Source organism: Hippoglossus hippoglossus, chromosome 6 (genome assembly GCF_009819705.1).
Source record: "Hippoglossus hippoglossus isolate fHipHip1 chromosome 6, fHipHip1.pri, whole genome shotgun sequence".
Classification (NCBI taxonomy): domain Eukaryota; kingdom Metazoa; phylum Chordata; class Actinopteri; order Pleuronectiformes; family Pleuronectidae; genus Hippoglossus; species Hippoglossus hippoglossus.
In genome coordinates, this window is record NC_047156.1 from 10279966 (window position 1) to 10302844 (window position 22879).

General features: G+C 42.1%; 4 protein-coding genes across 7 annotated transcripts; 3 read left to right on the forward strand and 1 right to left on the reverse strand.

Annotated features, from left to right (window-relative positions):
- Positions 1 to 158: 158 nt before the first annotated feature.
- On the reverse strand, positions 159 to 17734 carry fbxl13 (F-box and leucine-rich repeat protein 13). Its single transcript, XM_034587957.1, has 21 exons — positions 17609 to 17734; positions 17037 to 17143; positions 16295 to 16388; positions 16105 to 16172; positions 11720 to 11874; positions 11196 to 11305; positions 11020 to 11118; positions 10006 to 10101; positions 9771 to 9906; positions 6300 to 6352; positions 5542 to 5642; positions 4931 to 5060; positions 4368 to 4466; positions 4059 to 4179; positions 3812 to 3974; positions 3255 to 3374; positions 3023 to 3146; positions 2827 to 2907; positions 2391 to 2525; positions 1638 to 1801; positions 159 to 1512 (listed from the first exon to the last, which is right to left on the reverse strand). The coding sequence occupies exons 1-21, from the start codon at positions 17672 to 17674 to the stop codon at positions 1323 to 1325; spliced, it is 2412 nt and encodes an 803-aa protein (XP_034443848.1). The 5' UTR covers positions 17675 to 17734; the 3' UTR covers positions 159 to 1322.
- Positions 4773 to 9656, forward strand: LOC117763083 (leucine-rich repeat-containing protein 17-like). 2 transcript variants are annotated; one of them, XM_034587962.1, is made up of 7 exons: positions 4773 to 4913; positions 6670 to 6832; positions 6917 to 7393; positions 7544 to 7758; positions 8482 to 8637; positions 8987 to 9128; positions 9212 to 9656. In XM_034587962.1, exons 2-7 carry the CDS (start codon positions 6708 to 6710, stop codon positions 9495 to 9497), a joined length of 1401 nt encoding a protein of 466 aa, XP_034443853.1. In that variant the 5' UTR covers positions 4773 to 4913; positions 6670 to 6707; the 3' UTR covers positions 9498 to 9656. The 2 variants fall into 2 exon arrangements, with proteins under 2 accessions (XP_034443853.1, XP_034443852.1); XM_034587961.1 differs by having other exon boundaries at positions 4852 to 4990.
- Positions 12732 to 15857, forward strand: LOC117763082. 2 transcript variants are annotated; one of them, XM_034587960.1, is made up of 4 exons: positions 12732 to 12886; positions 12962 to 13020; positions 13104 to 15372; positions 15565 to 15857. In XM_034587960.1, the coding sequence occupies exons 1-3, from the start codon at positions 12870 to 12872 to the stop codon at positions 15359 to 15361; spliced, it is 2334 nt and encodes a 777-aa protein (XP_034443851.1). In that variant the 5' UTR covers positions 12732 to 12869; the 3' UTR covers positions 15362 to 15372; positions 15565 to 15857. The 2 variants fall into 2 exon arrangements, with proteins under 2 accessions (XP_034443851.1, XP_034443849.1); XM_034587958.1 differs by lacking the exon at positions 15565 to 15857 and having other exon boundaries at positions 13104 to 15505.
- Positions 17735 to 18971: 1237 nt separating the features above from the next.
- On the forward strand, positions 18972 to 22861 carry armc10 (armadillo repeat containing 10). Of its 2 annotated transcripts, none has more exons than XM_034588732.1 (6): positions 18972 to 19755; positions 19902 to 20043; positions 20182 to 20316; positions 20455 to 20631; positions 20736 to 20807; positions 20998 to 21397. In XM_034588732.1, the coding sequence occupies exons 1-6, from the start codon at positions 19493 to 19495 to the stop codon at positions 21247 to 21249; spliced, it is 1041 nt and encodes a 346-aa protein (XP_034444623.1). In that variant the 5' UTR covers positions 18972 to 19492; the 3' UTR covers positions 21250 to 21397. The 2 variants fall into 2 exon arrangements, with proteins under 2 accessions (XP_034444623.1, XP_034444622.1); XM_034588731.1 differs by having other exon boundaries at positions 19208 to 19751; positions 19895 to 20043; positions 20998 to 22861.
- The last annotated feature ends 18 nt before the right edge of the window (positions 22862 to 22879 follow it).

Below are 22879 nucleotides of genomic sequence, written 5' to 3' on the forward strand. Positions count from 1 at the left end.
TTGATGAAAATGTTCATCTTAACAATGAATATTTATATCTTTAAACATATTTTCCACAATCCTCTTTGCACATCCCAAAAGAGCCTCAGGTTAGTGCCTGAATTGAACTGATGAACTGCACAGGATCTGAACTTTTCAACTATAATGAGCTTCGTCTCAGTGGAGCATCATCTATGTCCCAGAATGAGTTTTCACATGAAACAAATCCACACACTGTCAGACAGTAGAAATGAAATCAAGTGCAAAGCAATACATCAAGGTTTTAAAATTAAAATACGTCATTTTAATTTAATAAGCATAAATAGACAAAAAACTTTTAAAGGGAAAGGGAACAATAATGTGTTCACAAACATAGACGCTGGACAAGCAATCAAAATTAGAAAAATATTTGATGAGCGCTGCCATTTTTGAGTCCAAATTTAAAGTGCTTCATATCTGGTTTAACAAATTAACAATGATAAAGCTTTGCAAGAACAAAGTATAACGCTACACAAATTATTATATATTAACAAAAGTCATGTCTTTACTGTTAAATAGGGCCGGCTACACTGTCCCTGCAGTGTCTACACCACACTGTGGATCATCTGTGATAAATAATTAGTTCTCAGTGGTTAACACCATCTAGTCGTCTTCAGAATTGTGTCTACAGCTCAACTGTAGATTGTATCTGTGTCATCTAAAACTATGTTTCTTTTAACAAGAGATAAGAGCAAGAGCATTTTAAATTAAGTTTGTCAATCTGGAATCCAATATGGTTACACTGACACAGATCAATATTACCAGCTCAGTTTTACATTGAAAATTAAGTTCAAATTATGCTTTTTTTTAAACTTCTAGTTAGTTGTTACAATTGAGTCGTGGCAGATGTTTGATGGCTGGCTGAACATTTACTGAAATAAATGTGGAGCACAAGAAATGCATGCGTACAAAATAAATTAGCTGTATAAGGAAAAGGGACCCCTGAGGAAAACATGTAGGTTCAAACATAGAAAAGCCTACAAGGGTCAAAGTTAATGTGAAAGTATTTATGTGGAAGCAAACTGTCATCTGCAGAATGAAACTCAAAGCAGTACAGGACATTCCAATGTGAGGAGCTGATGAAGTGTTATGTGTCAGGGAGGCGACAAATGTAGTGTCTGAGATTGTATCCACACAGAAATGATACACTCACAGAAAGGTGCGGCTGATATTTAATTATCTCTAGTGTTGGTTTGTCGAAAATGCTTCTATAACAAATATATGATGTAGTGCTGCTGCTGTGATTTGATTGACAGTGATGCTACGGGAATCCCTCTTTTTCTACAGCACTAATAGAGATCTGTTTATATCCTCTCTATACGCGCTAATCTCGTGATCACTGAGTGCTCCACCACTTCCCAGGTGTCCATAGTCTTGACGGGCTTTGTTACTGGAGGCCGAACTTTGCCCGTGTTTTGTCTCGTCTTGAATGGAGAGTAGTCATTGCTGTGCTCCCAGTGCTTCACACGAGGCCGCAGCTTTAAGGCGGCCGCCCTGAAGGAACACACACACACACACACACACACACACACACACACACACACACACACACACTGCTCATTAAACATCCTCATGCAGGACTTTGCGAACCTCTTTTAGAAGTCTAGTTTGTGTCCTACTTGGAGATGTTGCTGCAGCAGGTCATCTTGATGGAGCACAGCGGGGGACAGATCCTCTCTATGAGTCGTTGCGTGCGATCTGTGAGAAGCACGCAGCCGCTCACATCCAGCTCTCGCAGGTACTGAGCTCCACCTGTCAGATACTGCATCGCCATATCTGTCATCTGAGGCAGGGAAGAGGAAACAAGAAGGCGTGGCATGAAATGACAAGGACACTGCAGAGGGAAGTCAATGCACACATTAAAACACAAATAAGTGCTGGACCAATGAAACAATGTGAATAGAGAAAAATGAAGGGCAACATAACAAGGTGCCTTTGAACGAGTATTTCACACACTTAAAGATATCAGTTTGCTTGAATTAAATCAAGATCCACGACTTATTCCATTGGAAATCAGTGAAAATGTTCAAAAAAGGGGGGAAAAAATCCTGGATCTGTGTCCTGATCCAGATCTGAACCAAACGAGTTCTTCCCTGATCCATCCTACATCCTTCTACCAAGTTTTGTGATCATGCGTCCAGAAGATTTTGTGTAATCTTGCTTACGAACAAACAAAAAAAACAAAAAAACTGACAGGGGTGAAAAGAAACTCCTTGGCGAAGGTAATTGGAGATTCACCGTGTTTCAAGCTACTGTACATGCTCTTCTTCATCTTTCTTCACATGACATGACAAGGGGAAACACAAAAAGACATTTAAGGCTTTAAAAGAGTGTGTTTGCATGTGTGTGTCTGTATGTGTGTTCGTGTGTACCTTTGGACAGCCTGACATCCGCAGTGTGAACAGACTCCTGCAGTAGAATGAAAAGGCTCTAATGGCCAGGTCAGACAGAGCGACGCAGTGAGACACATCTACATGTTCCAGATCTGTCATGTTCTGGCACAGGGTCTGTTGTCGTGGGGAACAAATGAAACGATGGAGAGATTTTTGATGATGGCTGTGATGATGGAAACCACATCTCCAAGTAGACTAATAAAATGTCACATCCACATGTTCACATCTGTTTGTAGGCAGAAACAGTAAGTGAAGGAAATAATGACTTTTCTTAGAACTGACTAGAAAACAGTGAGTACGTTTATTTCCTGTCAACTGTCGACATAAACAAACACTGGAGAACAAAATAAACTCATCAAAACTCTAAACTGTTTATAAAAATGCCACGTGTTGAATCTCTAACTGGATTTTTTACCTTGATGCCATTATCTGTGATTTTGACACACTCTGCGAGCACTAATGTCCTCAGGTTAATCTCCTCCATGGCAGCCAGCCCCTAAAAAACAACACACAAGTACCAAGTTACAGACTGTTCAACACAAAGGTCCGTTATCTGTTCTGCAGGAATGTGTGACTGTAAGCGAGTGTGAGAACAAACATCTAAATGATACCTGGTCCTGGATGTTGCAACCTCTGAGGTCAAGAGAGCGGATGGAGCTGCCGCTCAGCCACTCCAGACTTGCGTCGGTCAGTTTCGCACAGTAACTCAAGTTGAGGTGGGAGAGTTTACACAACCTGATCGATTGTACACACACACACACACACAGACACACAAAAGAGCTGCAGTGTGACACTAATCAACAGACCGTTACGTGTATGCATGTGTGTAGTTGTTTTGTCTACCTTTCTGCGATCCTCATGACAGAGATGTCGGTGATGAGACTGCATTGACTGACATTCAGCTCCTGCAATTTGGCGGCTGACCAGCCTTCAGTCAAATATTTGATCCCAGCATCACTCACCCTGAAACGCACATTACGTCATGTACAGTATGACATCACCATCTTAGTGAGCAACTTCTTTGATGCTGTAGTGTCCCCGGAGGGCAAGCATCAAAGCTAACGACGCAAACTGATTAAAGAGGCTGGTGCTTTGGTGGCTGAGGACAGAATGGAGGCAAAACTACAGACAATCATGGACGAGGCCGCACGAAACAACGGACAAACTAAAAGGCCACAGAATCAGTTTACATGGCTGTGTGAGGGGGGGGTACAAAAGGTATCTCAATTCATCTACCTTCCCCTCAAGGATTTATTAAGTTATCTATCTATCAATCAATCAATCAATCAATCAATCTATCTATCTATCTATCTATCTATCTATCTATCTATCTATCTATCTATCTATCTATCTATCTATCTAAGCTAGCGTATGATGCTTCAGCAGCTACAAACACACACTTGTTGCAAAGTGAGATGTCCAGGTACTGCAGTTTCTTCAGGGTGGCCATGAATTTGAGGCTGGTGTCGGTCATTCTAGAAGATTTTGCGGCGTGGAGTCTGTGGAGGCCTGGCGAGCCTCTGCACAAAGCCTTCCAGCTGACGTCTGAGAGCTGGGAGTTCCCTAAAGACAGAACGACTGTATTCAGCTTGTATCGTTTCATGTGTATATGTAGACTTCAGGCTCGAGGATGAAACATGACCTCACCCTCTGTACTGAAACTCTTCAGCGATGCTGCTTCGCTGATGGCTTTGAAGGCGATGTCGGAAAGATGATGAGCATCCAGAAGAGAAATGGCAGAGAGACAGCGACATCTGGCAAGTAGTGCCTATAAGAGATGAGGGAAGATTCAAACTTGTCCCTGCTTCATGGGGTTAAGGGGTTAAGGGTGCATGTTATACAATTATGCATGAGCTGACTAAGTAAATTCTATTCTAATTTATTCCTTATTTTCTCTCGCAGCCCTTACAGAGCTTGGAAGTAGAAACCTGAGACGTAAGAAATGAAGAAACTCACCAGGATACAGTTATCAGACAGTGTGGGCATGTCATTGATCACAACTTCTCTGAGTGAAGGGCATCCTGCTGACAGGTATTTGAATCCATTCACAGTCATCTGGGAGGAGAGAGGGGAAAATGTGTGTCAACGTTGGAATCTGAATCATTTTCCTGGATGCTGTTTTCCTCAGTCTTCACATTCTCTGGGCCCCATAAAGTGAAGCCATACATCTGGATCCAAACTAAACTAGCGCACGTTTCCAGAGAAGAGCGTGTTTTATGTTGTGGCGCATGTGTCTCATGTTATGGAGTGTGCACATCTTGAGTGGGTGGGCCAGAGATGATTGTTTAAACCCAGCCCTCCGCTTGGCCACAGCTGCCTTTTACTCTGCTTCTCCTTCACTTTTTCATCCATTCGCTTGAACCACTGAATGAGTGCAAACAGTCACCAGGGGGAGAGCCAGAAACGAGAGGAGACACGTGCGAGCAGACAGCAGGGACTGGATTTATCCAAGACAGACTCTGCATCTACAGTGGAAGCTGTGACCATAAACCAAACCGAGAGGAGAGCAACAAACTGACCTGAGTGCAGCCGGACAGGTTGAGGTGGAAGAGATTGTGGCAGCCCTTCCCTGTGGTCAGGTACAGAAATCCTTTGTCTGTGAATCTGTTGCAATAGGCGAGACTCAGGTACTGAAGGTTGAGACAGTTCCTGTTCAAAACAGATTGTTAGATTCATTTCTAAGAAACTAATTACTTGTGTTCAAGCTTTGTGTAAATAACAGATGTTTTAATGTTGTTCTCAACAAAATTCTATCATGGGACAATGTGAAATATATACGAGAACATTTTACGCAACACTGGTTCCCCTGTGAGAGAGAGGGAGAGAGAGAGAGCTAATGACTGTAACTGTTGTTTCACTAATCTGTCGATGATGCAATCACACAGTCTAGCCTGTTGTGTTGTGAAGCCCACATCTGTTCCTCTAAATCATTACAGTGGCTGTACACACTCTGCTTTCAGGCATGAAATACGACCCAGCAGGCTGCTTTATGGTGGACAAACACAAATGGGGATAATTCTGGGAGAAATAGTGCCAGAGGCCAGGAAAAGGTCACAGTGATACACAGCTGTGTACTAGAGCACAACTCTAATCACAACGTCTGATGGATTTACCACATCTGGAGTTTTACCTGGACAGCTCTCTGAGAGTATTGTCTGTAACAAGAGTGCAGGAAAGGTTCAGGTAGAGCAGGCAGGGGCAGCCCTCGACAATTTCCTGAACCATCGCATCCTGTTAAAGAGCACAGGGTCAAGTGTTGCCATCACAATCAGTGGTGCATTAAAAAAGGATTCATATATTTTGGGGGTTGAGACAGAATAAATGTATAAACAATACAATGAATAAAACAACTTAGAACTGCACCAAATTTCACACCCTCATAGATATCAGTCCCTGTAATGTGCCGGATTTTTTCACCAAGATCCCTCAATTATTCTCGGAGAAAATGGTGAAAATGTTGGAAAAACGCTATATCTCACAATCTTAATGAAAGTGATAAAAAAAATATTTCCTGACACATACAGCCCCCTTTTTAGTGCGTAATCTTGTCAAAAATCAAACAACATACAAACCAACAAACAGACTGGGGTGAAAACATAACCTCCTTGGCCGAGGTGAAAATGTAATAAGATACTGAACAAGTGCGATTTTACTCTTATCTCTAAACAATGATGATCATAAAGATGAACACTGAGGAATCGTGGAACATGTTTAAAGGACATTATTTTTTAATTCATCATTATCAATACTTTATCAATGTTAAATTGTTAGCAAACATACAGTAAAGTGTGAACAGTAATATTTGTGATGAGAAGAAGATGGATTTTCTTATAGATTTAGGATTTTATCACCGTCTAAACATTATAGTCTTAACAGTGTTTTACTTACTGTGACATTAAAACAGTCTGATACATTGAGCTCCTGGAGATTTTTGCATTCACCTTAGACAAAACAAGGAAAAGAGTAAAGGGCAGATAAACAGTTAATTCAAATGTGCAGTCCATTTCTTTTGGAAACACATTTCTCAATGACTATGATGTAGGTTGTAATATGATAGTGATATATGACATTATATGATATATAGTGTTTCTTGTTTCAAGACATACATTCCTGGACGGCTACGATCTCTTATGTAATGTGCAGCCTCTGTGCAGAGACGGCAGCAGCTTTGTTTCATCAACAATAACACTGCTGACCCATTGCTTCTGTTTTCAAGCCTGTTTTTCTAAGACTTTTCAAACTTCTGCTTTGGCTCCAGCTCTTCTAAGTGAAAAGACAAACCCTGCAGAGCTGAGGATGCATATGACCTCTAGTCTCCTCTTCGCCTCCCTGCTCCTCCTCCTGCTCCCGAGCATCGACATGAAAAAGTCGGGAAAGGGAAGAGGCCTCAAAGGAGCACGACACAAACTCACAGGCGGCCGGTATGGATTTAGACTTCAGTCTGATGTGTTCAGTCCATTTTTCACAGACTCTAATTATCATTGTTTGTGTTTGAACACTGTCAGGGTCAGAAGCGCTGGGCGTCACAGCAGATCAGGCGCCTTCAGGCTTGTGTCACGCAACTGCTCGGAGTCGGCAGAATCCGGAGACGTCTTCGTGGACTGTCAGGACCGAGGTCTGACCTCTGTTCCCAACGCCCAAACCTGGTCCAAAGCACCCAAGCACCTCCTTCTAGCAAGCAACCGTATCAAAGTCCTACGTGAGGGGACCTTCTTTGGATATGAGAGTTTAGCTACTCTGGACCTGCAGCAGAACCACATCTCTTCAATTGAGGAGGGGGCCTTCCAGGGCCTGGCAAAACTTAAAACCCTGCTGCTGCAGCACAATCGTCTGGAAACGCTTAACGAGGAGGCCCTCATCCCCATGCCAAACATCCGCTACCTGCGTTTACACCATAATCCCTGGAATTGTCTGTGCTCGATGGACGGTCTTATAATCACTCTTCAGGTCCCAAGCAACCGTAATTTAGGAAAACATGCAAGGTGAATGTTTACGCCAATGGATGATGATACAGTGTGATCTACTGCTCTGATCCCAGAGGCAAACAAGTCATCACTGAATCGCAGAATGACAAACTGCCTCCAAATATCACATTCGATTGATTCATAACTCAACTGTGTTTCCTCTGCTAGGTGTGCAGCGCCCATCAGGCTAAAAGACAGGAAGCTGAAGCAGATTGATCCTGAGTTACTCTGCAAGGCGTCAGACCCGACCGGTTTCCCACAGGGCGACCAAACGGACACCCCAGGCCCTTTGGTGCCGGTTCCATTTCGCAGCAAACCAGACATCACCACATCTTGCCACACCTACCACTTCCCCCAAATACGAATTGACTGCAAAAAGCGAGGCAAGTCTGTCATCATCTGATATTGGTGTTAGCATGGCTGATTAACTGTATCCCATATGTTTTGAGTTATGAAATTCAGACCGTTTCATATGGAACAGAAGGGTTAAATGAAATACTTGTGTAAGCCAGAGAGTTTGTTTGCTCATGATGAAATATTACTGGAATGAATAAACTTTAAATTCTCTGAAGGAGCCAGGCACAGAGTTGGCAGAGGGACACATCTGGTTTTGGCAGGTGTTTTTTATTCAATGTTATATTGCTCGCTTCCTCCACATCTGACTGATTCTATGTTAAAGTCATTTGTCACCTTATGAACAACTTGGAAAGCACCAGTTAAACAAAGTTTGGCCACTATTTCAGAACAAGTCTGTTGCAAAACATATAGAGGTATTTAAAATTTAGCTGAGAATAGACTAAATCAAATAATGTGTTACAGCTATTTGTCTCCTACTGGCAGGAGGCCTGGACATTAGTGTCAAACTCAGGTCATGGATAGAGGCAGAGCATATTTCACAGCGTCTGTATGAACTCACAGTGCAAAACTCAACTGGATTTCTCAGAGCAGTCTTTGGTGTGACAGATTTGGATGGTAAAGTTTTATAGATCTAATGAATTAAGAAAATAAATTCGGGGCATGCGATTTTAGTTAAGTTATCTATCAGCAGACGTAAATAATCAAATGTATTTGACGACCCCCTATAACCCCTCCCTCTGTGTGTTCAGGTCTAACTGAGGTGCCGGCAGGTGTCCCAGAGGACGTTGTTCGTGTTGATCTGTCAAACAATTTAATCCGTCATCTCAGAGCCAAAGATTTCCAAACAGCGAGGAACCTCAGATTCCTGAACCTCAGTAATAACAACATAGAGCACATCGACACAGGTAAAACCTTGTGTGTGTGATATTATTGTTCCTGTAAATCTGTGAATCATTATTACTGAATGTTGCAATATGTGTGTCAGTTTTTAACACCCAGGATTAAAACCAACACAGCTGCATTTTATAACATGAGAGCATGTTACGCAACTGCTGCTGACTTTTGTTCCCAGGAATTCCTGATTCAGGAATAAACTGAACATGAGCCTCTACAATCCGATCTCAGTTTGATTGCACCACTGACGTTTACTTTTCTTGACTAAACAGCTACACAGCAATAGGACTAAATGTTTTATGCTAAGTGAGAAACCAGTGGATGCTTTGCCCATGAATCTCTGTCTTGTCTCTCTCGTAGCGTCCCTGTCCGGGCTGCTGCACCTCCATGAGCTGGACTTGTCACACAACAGCCTCCATTTTATCAAGTACGGGGTTCTCGAAGACCTTTACTTCCTGTCACAGCTAAAACTGGGAGGGAACCCTTGGGTGTGTGACTACAGGTGGGATCTCCTGCTCAAATCTGTACAAATAAATTGGCCACAAATGCAAATCCTTATTAAAAATCTGACTCCATTTTCCTCAGCATCCACTACATGGTGTACTGGCTGCGTCTGCACCCAGGAGTGAGGCACTCTGGCCTCATCTGTCGCTCCCCTCCTGAACATACGGGGGAACAGGTGGAGGCCTATGTGAAATCCTACTTCAGAGTGTGTCCAAGAGACAAACAGAGCAGCAGAACAGACCAAGAACAAACAGACCCGAGGCTGTGGAACACGCCGATGGAGGCGCAAGGAGAGCTGGAGGAGGAGGAGCTGGAGCCCAGCCACTTGAGGGTTCCGCAGAAATACACAATCTTCAGACTGTCCTGAAAATAAAACCGGGACCCTGATTTTTTTTGTGTTTCCCTTCCTATCATTTCCTTTCAATATTATAAAACAGTCTGTATCAGATGGAGAAACTATATTTTTCAGTGCTGCTTTTATGTGTCGTCAGTGTTGTGTAATCCAAATATAAGACTTGTCAACTTATTCACTGTCTTGTAATTATTACTTTTAAATCATGACCTGCAATGCACACATAAGTGAAACCTGGGTATAAACCACAACAACAAAAAAAGGTATGTTAAGATGTAGAAAACTCACTGATACATCTGAAGCTGGTCCATGTCAGTGACGTGCAGCCTCGCAGGTTCAGATAGATCACAAATGGTCGGTAGTTCTGCAGAACCTGTTTCATTGTGCTGTCGGTTATCCAGTGTTTCTCTACAGAGACGTTGATCTAACAGGGATGAAAATGAAGAAGCATTTGAACTCCTGTTATAATTATGATTTAAAACATTTCCCTTAATCAAATACAAGAATAAATCTCTGTACAGACCTGACTCCACAGTGTGCTGGATTGGAGTAAAGTTTTCCATGCACAGCAAACCTCAGCACAATGCAACCTGTCTCCCAATTCCAGATACTGAAAGATCTGAAAAAAACAGAAACATGATAATGCTGAAAAGTGTCAGATGAAAGAGGAGAGACATCATTTCCTATTGGACTTGTGTTCAAGCTTTGTGTAAATAACAGATGTTTTAAATGTTAAAAATAAAAAAGCTAACACTTCCTCTGTGTCAGATATTATGAGAAATATCCACAAATCAGTGCAATTAAACAACTTCCACACTCTGACTGACATTTGGTCCATATGTTTTTAATTTCACATAACCAACCCTCGCCTTGGAAAAATCTGGCCGATGTCAGGGGGACAGTAAGGCACCCAGATGTGGTGTTTTTATTGCCACCTCTGGCACTGCCACTTTGCAAGGCACAGTGAACAAGCAGCCCTTTTCTCTCGCTCCAAACATAGGCACGCTGGAGCACTATTTATTGTGAGAGGTGTTGGACAGAAACGCCAGAGCAAACAAAGCCAAAAAACTGCTCTCGCATTTCCAGCAAATGAGAATCCAAAGCAAACAGGGGCCACAACACATCAGTGTTAGATGAGTGGGGAAGTAAGAGGTTTTCAAAATATTTATAATCGAGATCTGGTTTGGTATGAAATGACTTCAACGATTACATAAGATCTACAAAAATATTACAATGAATACACATGAAACCATAACTCTGCAACAGATCTCGTCTTATAAACATGGTCCTCTCCGTGCTGAAAGGTGGTCGGGAAACTGCAACGTAGTCGGTGGTGACTGACTTTAACCAACTGGCCTCTCAGAGACTGGAAATATGTTCAAGTGAAGTCCACTTTGAGTATTATGTAACAGGTTTGTATGATCTCATCATCGACTCCTTTGAGAGCTGAGAAATGAAGCAGCCACGCTTGAAAGCCAAGGCCAGTGTCAGTGTGCGTGTGAACTTCATGAACACTGGGAGGTTTAAGATCAACTACCTTCAATGAGAGGCTGTAAGGGAGCATGGAGAGTCGGTCACATTCTTCTCCAGTCTGGTTTTCTCTGTTGCCGTTTTCGGACGAACCCATATCCAACCTCTGCAAGATGCATACAAAGACGATGAGGAATGTTTCTAGAAATCAACATTTCATATCAAATTCCGCATTAAAAGTACCTTAAAGTATTCTTTTGTTCTCCTTGACTCCGTTGCGGCATTGTTCCATGCAGCTATGATGCGTTTAAGGCGACGGGTGTTTACAAGTCTCTCAAGTTTCTCAACAGCAGCTAGTTTGGAAAGAAAATAAACATCTCTTCAACAACACAAGTATTTGGAATTCTGCATCTGTTTTTGGCCGAGGATAACTTACGAGCTAAATCGTAGCAATAAAATCATGATCACAAAGTAGCATTCTAGTGAATCTTGAGACAAATTTGGCTTTTAACATTAGAGCCACGTCTCAGAGGTTAATGGTGAATGTACAGAGGACAAAATGAGTCACAGGAGTGGGTGTTTACAGCGGGGGAGAAGTTATTGACAGGAAAGACTTTCAGTTTGGACACATTTCTTTACCACAGCGCCTGTTTTCTCTGGCGTTAAACATGAGAGGCACAGTATGCAAAAACAGTCAGTTCACATTAGTTCAGCTAACACCCCTCATGAAAATTCTTTTCACTCAGAAATACTCGGAGGTCACCTACCAGCCTGGGTCTTCTTGTGTAATTTTACCCATTTGAACCATTGGGTGACTGCAGCCTGCTGGCAGCTCCTCTCAAAGTGCTTCATTCTCACGTCAACCTTCAGGGCCAGCACTGCGGCATCTCTCTTGCTCTGCACAGTGAAACTCTTCCACTTCCTGTGGACACAGGTCATCATTAATTCAGAGGACGGGTACGCAGACGGGCTGTCGGAGGCCTGCATCTACTCAACAGGACAGGAATCATTAACACTGAAATAATACTCATGGATTAATTTGAATCATTATGTCAAATAAGTTCACGCTAAGGATTTTCTCAGCTGAAGCAGGTTTGGACATTGAGACAGAGCCGAGTGCTCGACGGAAATGTGATGGGCCTGAGATGGAAATGACTGAGGAGGTGAAAGGGAATCTGTGAAATAGAATATCCTCATGCACGTGCTCACTTGTTAACAATGATCCAGAGAAAATGTTCAACACTTTCATTCATGTGTGTCAAGTTTCTGCCTGAAGCTCCACCTGAGTCACTCTCTCTTGAAACATTTCTAAGAGTGAAATTGTGATGGGTGAACATAATTATGTAAACAGAGGTTTAAACATCCTAATTGTTCAATTGTTGAGTTGATATTCTTAGTGAGTTTTTAACATTCATCTGGAGTTAACGTGCTGTTATCAGTTGTTGCAGCCACTCGGCAGGTAGTTCATGTGGGGAGGAAAAGAGAGAGAGCAGGGCAGAGTGGATGAGAAGGTTCAGGACTTGTGTTGACTGAGCTGTGGTCAGACCTCACTTTAAGTTATGAGTGGACTGGATGTATAGGAATAATTTATAATTTATATATTCAAGATGCACAGATTTATATGAAGGCATGAAGAGGGAGGCAGATACACATTTTTCAGATACATTTCTGCATTCATTTGAGAGATATTTAAGCCTTCACATGAGAAAATGCTCCACTGCTCGTCTAATTGGGGTTTCACACTGCACCACCTGCCTGCAATCACCTCACAGCAATCTGTGTGATCAGTCTGAATGTTTGAGTCTCTTTCCCTGTCGTCTTCCTGCTGTCAAACTTTCTCTGGAGAGAGACAGATCAGAGCATGGTCGACTGTTACCTGGTCTGGTAGTTTTTATATAATAGTCTGTTGCTGCTGCCATGGATCTTCTGTTTGGGTAAATAAGACACAAGAGTGTATCTTTGATTCAATTTGCCTCATTCTAAGTTTTTCTTTCATGATTGTTTTTCAGGGTTTCTCGGATTTGCACTCTGTTTTTATGGGGTTGCATTTGTTTTCCTCCACAGAAAGGTATGTTCTATTTTTTATTTTTGTATCTTTAGTCACAGCTATGTTCAACCACATGAATTTATTGTTCGTTTATTTCCTGATAGGTTGGAATATTGCACTTGGCTACTATGTCGATGAGAACCCACAAACCTCAAACCAGCTTCGCTCTGGAGCCTTTCTAAGCACAGACTTGAAGGATACAGCACAGCTTACAGGGGACCAGAGCTTTGTTTCCCCTCCGAGTGAACCGGTTCATTTTGATGTTACCAGCCCTGGTGAAAACATGGTGCAACACCAACCAGACTCGGGACAGGAGCAGGACGATTATTCAGCGGTTCCCTCTGCTCCTGCTGTTCAGAAATATGAAAGCACCCAACATCCTTTCGGTGTTTTATTGAAGCAGCACACACCCGTGAAAACTGTGGAGGGCATCAGCTTCCCAACAATTAAAGATTTCAGACGGTTCATAGAGACGATGAAGAGCTCCTATTTTATACCAGGAAGCGACTCAAGAGGACATTTTCAAACTGCTCGAGAGACGATGAAAAATGAGTTGATTTCTGATGCTCAAAGGAGTAACAGAGAGTCTTCCATGTCTAATTCTGTGCAGGATGGATCAGCCCATGATGACCACAGTAAAAATGTAGTCTGGAGTGAACCAGATGCCAACGACCACAGACCAATAAGTGAAAGCCTCTCTTTCTTCAATCCCGTCGACTCCACTGAAAGTGTCATTTCTCCCAGTGGTTATGACGACCAAGGCTCTGGCTCCAGCTCTGCTTTCTACTCGCAGCATGATTTAGGAGCCACAGAACAGGTTTCAAGTGATTATGGAAGTTTGGCCAATTATGGCATTTCTGGGGAAAACCCTGATATTTTCTCAAGTGCTGCTGATGTGCAAAATGAAGTTCAGTCAACAAGCCACAACCTCCCTGAACCAAAACTTCCTGGCTACTTCTTAGGAGGGTCCCTTTCTTTCAGTAGCCATGTGACTGCATCACCTGTCACAAACATCCCATCTCGAGATCTCAGCTTCTATTCAAGTAAGAAATTCATTGTAAATCCTCTATCCTCTGAGAAAACTATGCAACAACCAACATATTCATCTCCCAGTGGAGACTCTTTAACTGGGTATCAACAGAGTAGAGATTTCCAAACAGAGGAGCTGCCCAGAATGACTGAAAGTGATGTCCTGTCTCCACAGAAGCCTTTTAATTCCTATGGTGAAAGCATATTTGTTAGAGCACCAAGAAGGCAATTCTACATGCCAGATGTATCCAAACACAAGGAAAGACCTGACGAATCAGCTCAGATATATAAACCCACTGTTGGGAAGGAATCAAACGATATAAACTCCGCTCCCATCATCCACCTGCCTGAATCCTCTGGTTCCAACTTTGACCTTTCACCTCAGAGGAGAAGCAGTCACGTGAGTGTCGAAGCAAGTGGCCCACATGACCCTCAGGATCAAGTGTTTAGCAAAAAGCTGCCGCTCAGATCTTACCTGTTCAGTGTGAAACCCTCCAGCTCTCAAGAGTCAAGCAGACATGATGGCTATCTCCCAAACCAGAGAGTCAGTGTTTCCCGTCCGTCCAACAGTGCTCAGGCAAAACATGAGAAATCTGGCCTGTCCAGGCAGAATCTAGTGTCTGCCATTCAGGAACCAAAACCAATGAATGACTATGCTCCTATTCCACCTTCTCGTGGCTTAGATTCCACCCAGAGGGGGATCTCATCTCAGATTGATGATGTTCATGCAAGTTATCCAACTAACTCTCCCCCGAACTCAAAACTAAAAGTCTTTCCAAAACTATTTGGCAATGAAGAAATGTCCAAGAACTTTGAAGTCAGGACTATAAGTTCTGATAGGTTTCCACCTGGTGATACACATAAAAAAACCCGGGATCCTCAAGGCGTTTCTCTAAATGGTGGATCTGTGGGTGATACCACAGCTGACCTTCTATATACCTTCACACAACCAACCACTGTACAGAAGCGTCCAGCCAATGTGAACAGAGAGCCCAGCACCACGGCCTCCCGCCACTCTGAAACACTGTCCACATCCAAAGTGTCAGCTTCTACTCCTGGTGGTGTCTTTAGGAGAAAAAGTGGAAACACAAAAAGGCTTCCTCCTCAAAGAGGCTCCCAAGCATCACCAAAATCTATAAACACGTATGTTAAGAAGTCGAGAAACAGCTATGTAAGGCGCAAAGTATTTCTATCAAACACCCGTTATTCACCACATCAGCACGTTGAAGACAAGACCACTAAAGACCAATGGAAATCTGACCCAAGACAAGAAAAAGCCCCGCTGTTTGATGGAGGTGGAGAAAGGTGGAGGAAGAATCAACACTTTCAGTGAGAGAGAAAATGGTATGGAAAAACTTTTGAATATTTACATGTAAACATAACTGCTGTGCCTATAACTGGAATCATTTGATTTAAATATGAAGCTGGAAATATTTGCCACATCTTGATCCTTAATAAAATCATAGATGTTGGTAAAGAGACTACTTGAGTAAGAAAATTGTGGCTGTGATTTTTTTTCCTTTCTCTTAATTGTAGGTCAGATCACTAATTGGCAGAGAGTCATTTGTGATTGTAAGTGTTCCTACTATGGACGTTTGTTTAATTCTCAAATTCCTGAAAACTGAAGTATAACATTTCTTTGTTTTGTTTCTCTTTCCATGCACAGCAAGTTGATGTTTCTGAGAAATTCCATGTAAGGTGAGTTTCATGGCCCTCTTCATCCCCTCAAAAAAAAAATCATAACTCGTGCTGGTTCTGAAGTCAGTACTGTAGGTGCCAGTGCGATATGACAACGAATATTGTGTGACAATATAAAAGATATTGTTTCATATGATGCACTGTCAATATCACTCTCTTTTGTGCACTAATTCTAATAATTTGGATAATACTTCCACACACATCAGACAGCTCAAAATATACAATATGCTAAATTGAAAGTTTGCAGAGGTAATTGGATTAATAAGTACCTTATTTATTGGTACATAATTCAAATAGTATTTTTATTTATTATTTTATTAAATTAATTTACAGAACATGTGCTATATTATGATATGCATCTTAGCACAGTAGGCCTACCTGAAGCAGGAGCTTGTTAGACTTTTCCTGTAGCAGCAGTATGCCTTCTCCAGCAGATTGAAGAACAACTAGGAATGAATACACAGCAGCAATTATTATAAAAGTACTGAAACTGTCATTTGAATCCAAGTGATTTTTTTTCCTGAGATTCAACTCTACTTTCAGTGGCATGTATGCTACTAAACCATACTATGTCGTCTTCTGGATCGATGGCGGCGCACATACTCCTGCGAGTCAGAGAGGGGGATGGTGTGCACCGTTTTGCATCCAAAACAAACTTGTACCTTGAAAAAAAAGTTGACGTCAAAAACAAATAATGATCTAAACTAATATACTGAATTGAATGAATGAACTACGCCTTTAAAAGGACTAAATGTGTAATAGTAAAAGGGTAAACTTAAATGGCTAAATAGCTGGGAAAATCCTATTCAAACTAGAATCTAAGTTGACAATAAGGATACATTAGATATTATGCTTTCTAAAAATGTCTCATATCTGTAGTTATTGGGCCTTTTTAATTAGGATCCTCAAGAGTGTTGCTTCAAAAGGTTAAGATGGAGAAAATACCAATCAACATTAAGGCTTTGATTATTCATAATTTGTACTTGAAGGGTCACTTAAATCTGTTAATGTAAGAAAATATCCAGTGGTGAGGCACCAGGGAACATTATGCAATTATAAACACAATGTGATTATTAACCAAATTTACTATCTGCAATTTGTTTATGTACTTCATTCATGCCCTTCCTCTCACTGAACAACATTTAAGTGTCAAGCGATTGTATGTGTGGAAAACTGTGGTTTCTTCACTCCCTACATTTGTCTTGATGGCCCACCGTGACTTTCTCTTGCAGCAGTAAAAGAAAAGTTGGGAAAGTGAGCCACCGTGTGCTCGTCTATAGAAGAGTCACAGGAGAAGGAGGTGCACCTACCAGTCTACATCCTGGACATAATCCTGTCCGTAGAGGGCCAGAAGAGTGTTCCTCAGAAACTCTATTGGATCACTGGGACATGACAGACATGCAGCTGTCAGCAGGCCCTGTTGTCAAAGAGGAATATGATAATAAAGATAATGACCCGTTGATCAAGAATAATGAAGATTCAAGTGGTTGTCAAAGAAACAGATGGTCCTCATGTGTATTAAGTACTGAGGAGCTGACCTCAGGGCTGTGGTTCTCTGTAATGTTACTGTCCACATTATTTCCACTTAAAGGTTAAGGGTGTAGAATTTAGTGACATCTAGTGGTAAAGTTGCATGTTGCAGCTGAATAACCCTCCCCTTCCAAACATTAAGAGAACCTGTTGTCATTAAAAAGTCAAAAGGAAGAGGGGAGCTGCTCCCAATGTAAATATAAAGTATTTAAATATAAAGGGCCCATTCTAGGACAAAGAAAACAATTCGTACAATTTAGATGAAACACGCTAGTCAAAACATCACTGGGATTATTTGATATTCAAATATCTGCCAATAGAATCATACTGGACCTTTTTTAAAATAACTTACCTTAGATAATTGTGGCAGAACTCGGTTAAGTTCTTTCTCTTCCAGAACAGGCTGTGTGTTCGCCATCTTTAATCTGTTACGCGTGTGCAAATTCAAAATATCACGTTAATATTCAGTAAGGGCAAGCTCAAAATCGTGGCAGCGGTAGCTCGTAGAAACTGCCACTGATATGTACAGGAAGCTGCCTTTGATGCCCCACTGTTTATAGGCATCTGCCTCTGTTGCAACACTGTTTAGAGGCAGCCGTCACAGTTGCCACAAGTGTTTGGGGGCAGTTGTCCCTGCTGCCCCACTCTGAGAGCAAACACGCTGTTTGTGATTTATACAATAATACATATACTGGTTTATTAGCTAGTTTGTTAGCTCTCGGGGGGGTTGGACTCAAAATGAATCAAGAAAAGCTCCACATCTATCAGATCCACATGCATGATCTTGGTGTCTCTGAATATGCAAGAACTCAAAGACTGTATTCCCAGTATCAGTTAGACACTAACTGACTGTAACTCATTGAAAAGACAGCAGGGTTTCAGTTTGTCATTAAGCATCATGTTCCATTGACATCACTGCCAAGTCCTGCTACATTCGTGGCACATCTAAAAATGATGCCTATACACAGAAAGACACACCATTCCCGTTGGCATCAGGAACTGGTTACATCAGCTGGACAGTCTTGACATGATTTGCCCTGAGACTGTTCTGTGGATTAGAAAGTACAACTGATTTAGTATTTGTAATAAACACTATAGGCTAGCACACCTTGAAATTGTCTCTACCGCGAGACCTAAAGCTGCTCGACTAAAGACAATAAAGGAAAGATTTTCTACTAATTTTGCAGATAAATGGTTTTTTGACAGCAGAACATGTAATATGGCCTCCACGTATCCAACAGTAATATCACTTCATTTTTAGATGCAGTTCAAAAAACTCAATAACTAAGCAAAATGAGGACACAATACTTAAGAGAAGAAAAGAACATCTTTACCTTGTTCTCTTCGATCTTTAGGTTAACCTAGTGTGGGTAGTAGCCCCAGTGCTCATCTCCATTATGTGCTGACTAGTCAGCTTCTTCCTCCATGGGGACTGGATTCCTCTGGCTTTGAAATAAATAGGTTATTTGTTCTGTGTCGCTGTTAGGAGGCTGAAGTGTGGCACAGGCCCAGCTCATAAATGATCAGTAGACAAAAATAAAAGAATAAACATGGCATGGTCCCATCAAAACTTATTAAAGTTTAACCTAAAACATTTTTTTTTTCCAGATGAAAACCAATATATCTGGATATTGATATAGACAATATGTATTTGGGAATTCGGCCGTATTAAAACCATAGACTGTATATATATTAAAACACAGTAGCTACGAGCACAGAAAGTAGAAAAGCATGAAACAGACGTTGCCAGGTAACAAAAAAAAGTAACTTTAAATGTTGGACAACAAATGACTTCAAATGTACAAAGTTCACATTGCGAAAGTTTACTCGAATGTGTTTAATTAAAAAGTATTTACATGAAATTAAAAGGTTTTCTACATTATAAATGCATATTATAAACCTATATTAAATATATCTGTTTTGTTCATACTCTCATATCGAATAACTCCGCAAAGGTTTTGGTCGGCCACCCTGAGCCTCCCGGAAACAGACTCAAACATTGTTGACAACTGTAGCTGGTCAGCAAACTTCTCCAGCTCTCACAACAATGGAGCCGTGCACGTTACTTCCTCTGGGTTAACTGTAGCTTCCATTGGTAGTCACCAGGGTTAGCTAACTAATGACCCGGGTTAGTTAGCAAGCAAGGTCACAGACTCGACTCCTAACGCGTCTGAGCCTCTGTAGCTTGACGTCAGTTAGCTAGCAGGGCTCGGCTACAGTTAGCAGCAGCAGCAGAATGGGCGATGGCAGCATCACTCCCCGGTTCGGAAACATGAAGGCGCTGCTCGGGATTGTTGCCGGAGCTGGAGCTTCCTACGGGATTTACAAGCTCATCAGCGGAGGCAACTTCAAGAGGATCAAGAAAAGCACCACCAGTGACACCCCTGCTGTCAGGAGCGGTCAGCCCGGGGATGGAGCTCTCCAGCCAGGCAGCCTGCTGGCTAAAGTGTCCGGACTGGATGTGGTCTGTCCACGACCTGCGGAAGCTGCATCAGGTACCTAATAATAATAATAATAATAATAATAATATAAGAAATTATAAATTCACTAATACTCACACCAGCCAGCTTATATCTGAGCTTATGTTTGCCCCAAGTTCCCTGTGTCATTAGGTTAAAGGGCTCATTTTGCTCCTAAGGTGGCATCATCATCCATCAGTCCCCTGGAAACCTGGAGCCCCAGCACCTGAAAATGCTGCTGTCATGTCTGCAGAGCAGCAATAATCCCTCTGACAGATGTCGGATCCTGCTCACGTTAGGAAACGCTGCTGCCTTCACTGTGAATCAGGTACCGTAACTGAATGCTTTCTGTAAAACCTTCTGCACGTCAACTTACTGGTTCCTTTATTGCCAATGAAGACTCTGAGTTGCTTAAAATCCATGTCTCTTCAGTATTTCTTAACTCTTTTTATCCCTGATCCTCCAGAACCAAATACGGGAATTTGAAGGGATTCCTACCATCGCCGGCTTCCTCTCAGATCCTGCTGCAGAGGTTCGAGTGCAGACTCTGACTGCTTTAAATAATCTCTGTATGAACATCCAGAACCAGGAGCAAATCAAGGTTTGTTTCCATCCTGTACAACATATATCATGCAGTCTAACTCTGAGATGGGGTTGTCTTGTGTTCATGTTCAATCTTGTACATTCATGTCCATTTTTTGGGGGACAGACCTGTTTCGCTAAAGATCTTTTCTTGTAGGTTTATGTGCCACAAGTGATGGAGCTGATTGAGATGTCCCCGGTGAATTCGGACCTTCAGCTTGGTGCTCTCAGGCTGCTGACAAACCTGTCAGTCACAGACAAACACCAACACTTGCTAAAAGACTCGATTACACTGTTACTTTCTCTTCTTGTTGTGAGCAATGAACCATTACAGGTAGGGAGATCATGATATACCATTTGTACGTCTCTGAGATATTAATAATATGGTTGAATATAGTTGTTGGTACATCCCCATAAATTAAGTATTTTTTGTTTCAGGTTCAAGCTTCTAAAGTCCTTGTGAATTTGTCCTCTAATCCAGATATGATGGATGACATTGTTCAAGCTCAGGTAAGGACAAAGGAATGAAAATGAAGTCTTGATCCTTTCCAGTGTAGTTTGCATGTCTGTGCTTAAAGTTCATCAAAACAAAGAAATATTGCATAATTCAACATCATATTTGTTGTCAAACTTTTGTGAAACGGCTCCAGATTTCATTATCCTAATTTGAATCTTGTTCTTGTTTTCTTTTTGCCCCAAGGCTCCAGCTTCTGTTGTGCTCCTGTTTGACGCACGAACAGCCCCTGCAGTGCTCCTGCGCCTGCTGACATTTGCGGGGAACTTGAAGGCCTGGAGGCCCTCGGCCCAGGTAGCAGATGAGCTGAGGCGGAAGCAGGACTGCCTGTTCCGAGTCATGTTGGATGAATCCTCCCAGCTCCACAGCAGGCTGGTCCAGCTGCTCTCACACCCCGATGGGGAGATCCAGGCCCACGTGGCTCGTATCTTGACGTAGACTTCTCTGTCTGCACTCCTCATCCGTGCACTGCTTTTGCTTCCACACACTTTGCCAAAGCCATCAACCTATCACACTTAAAGTTGAATTATAAATCGGTTGACATTAAGAGCAGGCTGTGTAGCTTCCTGTGGATACTCAGCTTCCACTCCCACACACATTACCCACAGTCCCCAGATCAATATTATTACCACACAAAACTAAATGATGTGTTCCACCTCACCTGCCACTCCCCCCCTAATTTACAGTTGCTTGTGATTTATTGATGAGCAGAGAGTGAGCAGGAAGCAGAAAAAAAAAAAAACAACCTTCTCCCTGTTTTCTTCCTGCCACCAAAACACTGTTTTTCTTCAAAGCTCCACAGTGCCCTTCCTTCTTAACCCCACTGCTTCCTTCTCTGAAGATCTTTTCCAGGTGAAATTTCTGAACCCAAAACCACTGCCACAAGTTTTCTAGAGAACGTGTCTGTATGATCTGTGCAGCATGACCCAATACACCACCCCCTGTGGTTGAGAGAGACGCTTCTTATTGGGAGAGCTGGTTTCTTGTTGCACTCCTCAGCATGCCTTGGAAACACCAATGAATGGGTGTACTACAGCTCCAGTCCTTGTTAATCTATTGACATGTTGGATTTCAATACTATGCTCTTATTTCCAACGAAAGTAAGATCATTTGTCTGTTTATTTCATTTAGAAATGAGCTTAAACCCCAGTGGAGATGGTCTCAGTCTCTGAGTCTATGACAAGAAGAAGGGTTCAGTGAAGGAGGAAGGTTTGGAAGTTGAATCACTGCCCTCCCTGCGTTAAGAAAAGCTACCTGACGTGTTTATGGAGCTTGGTTAGAAGGCCACCTGGGTAAACCTTGTACACCAACCACAGCTGCCTGTACTCGGACACGACCGGTGTTATTGAATGTCTCTACTGGCCGACAACCACCTGCGAATCCTCCAGGGAGGAGCTGGAGGAAGTTCCCAGGGAAAAAGGATGTCTGGGCCGCGACGATTGTTTTACAGTTACCACAATTTAAATCCAAATGGAGGAGAGGTCGACCTTGGACAAAGCAGTAATGATGATAGCTGTGATTTCTGTTTGTGAAAAACGTTATGCATAAAAACACTAGCTTGTTGAATGACAGCAATGATTGAATTATAAATAAAAGCCTTGGTATGTTAGGTTGTGCTCTTGCTGCAATAAGACAGGTCCCAAGTGATAGATCCACATTTTTAGCTGCAGGACTGAAGCTGTGGACACATCTGCTCACTTGTATTTACACAAAGGAGGAAGGGTGACGGTTCATACCTCTGACTTGCATGAAAAGTGATGATTATCTCAGAATATGATTTTTTTTCAATGCAAGGATTTTATGGCATGAATCGGTCCAGGTGTATAGAAATGCTGCACATTATCGATGTTTGGACACTGACTTTATTTGAGCACAAATCTGAAATATCTCTCAGGCAATATACTTTTACTAGAAAAGATAGAGCAGGAGGAGGGTGGTTTCCTTTTGACCTAGATTATCATATTTATTTAATGAAGTTAGACTGAATTTGACAGATGAAATGAGACGTGTATGTGTGTTTGAATGGTTGAATAAAAACCTTATGACCTACGATTGTGAATATCCACCT

What these genes read in the sequence shown, in the direction of transcription:
- LOC117763083 (XM_034587962.1), top strand. Translation starts at nt 6,708, where the DNA reads ATGCATATGACCTCTAGTCTCCTCTTCGCCTCCCTGCTCCTCCTCCTG. An exon ending in CACAAACTCACAGGCGGCCG is followed by an intron (nt 6,833 to 6,916) that starts GTATGGATTTAG and finishes GAACACTGTCAG; the next exon opens with GGTCAGAAGCGCTGGGCGTC. An exon ending in CATAGAGCACATCGACACAG is followed by an intron (nt 8,638 to 8,986) that starts GTAAAACCTTGT and finishes TCTCTCTCGTAG; the next exon opens with CGTCCCTGTCCGGGCTGCTG.
- LOC117763082 (XM_034587960.1), top strand. An exon ending in TTGTTTTCCTCCACAGAAAG is followed by an intron (nt 13,021 to 13,103) that starts GTATGTTCTATT and finishes ATTTCCTGATAG; the next exon opens with GTTGGAATATTGCACTTGGC.
- fbxl13 (XM_034587957.1), bottom strand. Translation starts at nt 17,674, where the DNA reads ATGGCGAACACACAGCCTGTTCTGGAAGAGAAAGAACTTAACCGAGTT. An exon ending in GTTGCAACATCCAGGACCAG is followed by an intron (nt 2,908 to 3,022) that starts GTATCATTTAGA and finishes GTTGTTTTTTAG; the next exon opens with GGGCTGGCTGCCATGGAGGA. An exon ending in TCACAGATAATGGCATCAAG is followed by an intron (nt 2,526 to 2,826) that starts GTAAAAAATCCA and finishes CCACGACAACAG; the next exon opens with ACCCTGTGCCAGAACATGAC.
- armc10 (XM_034588731.1), top strand. Translation starts at nt 19,493, where the DNA reads ATGGGCGATGGCAGCATCACTCCCCGGTTCGGAAACATGAAGGCGCTG. An exon ending in AGAACCAGGAGCAAATCAAG is followed by an intron (nt 20,317 to 20,454) that starts GTTTGTTTCCAT and finishes CTTTTCTTGTAG; the next exon opens with GTTTATGTGCCACAAGTGAT. An exon ending in ATGACATTGTTCAAGCTCAG is followed by an intron (nt 20,808 to 20,997) that starts GTAAGGACAAAG and finishes TTTTGCCCCAAG; the next exon opens with GCTCCAGCTTCTGTTGTGCT.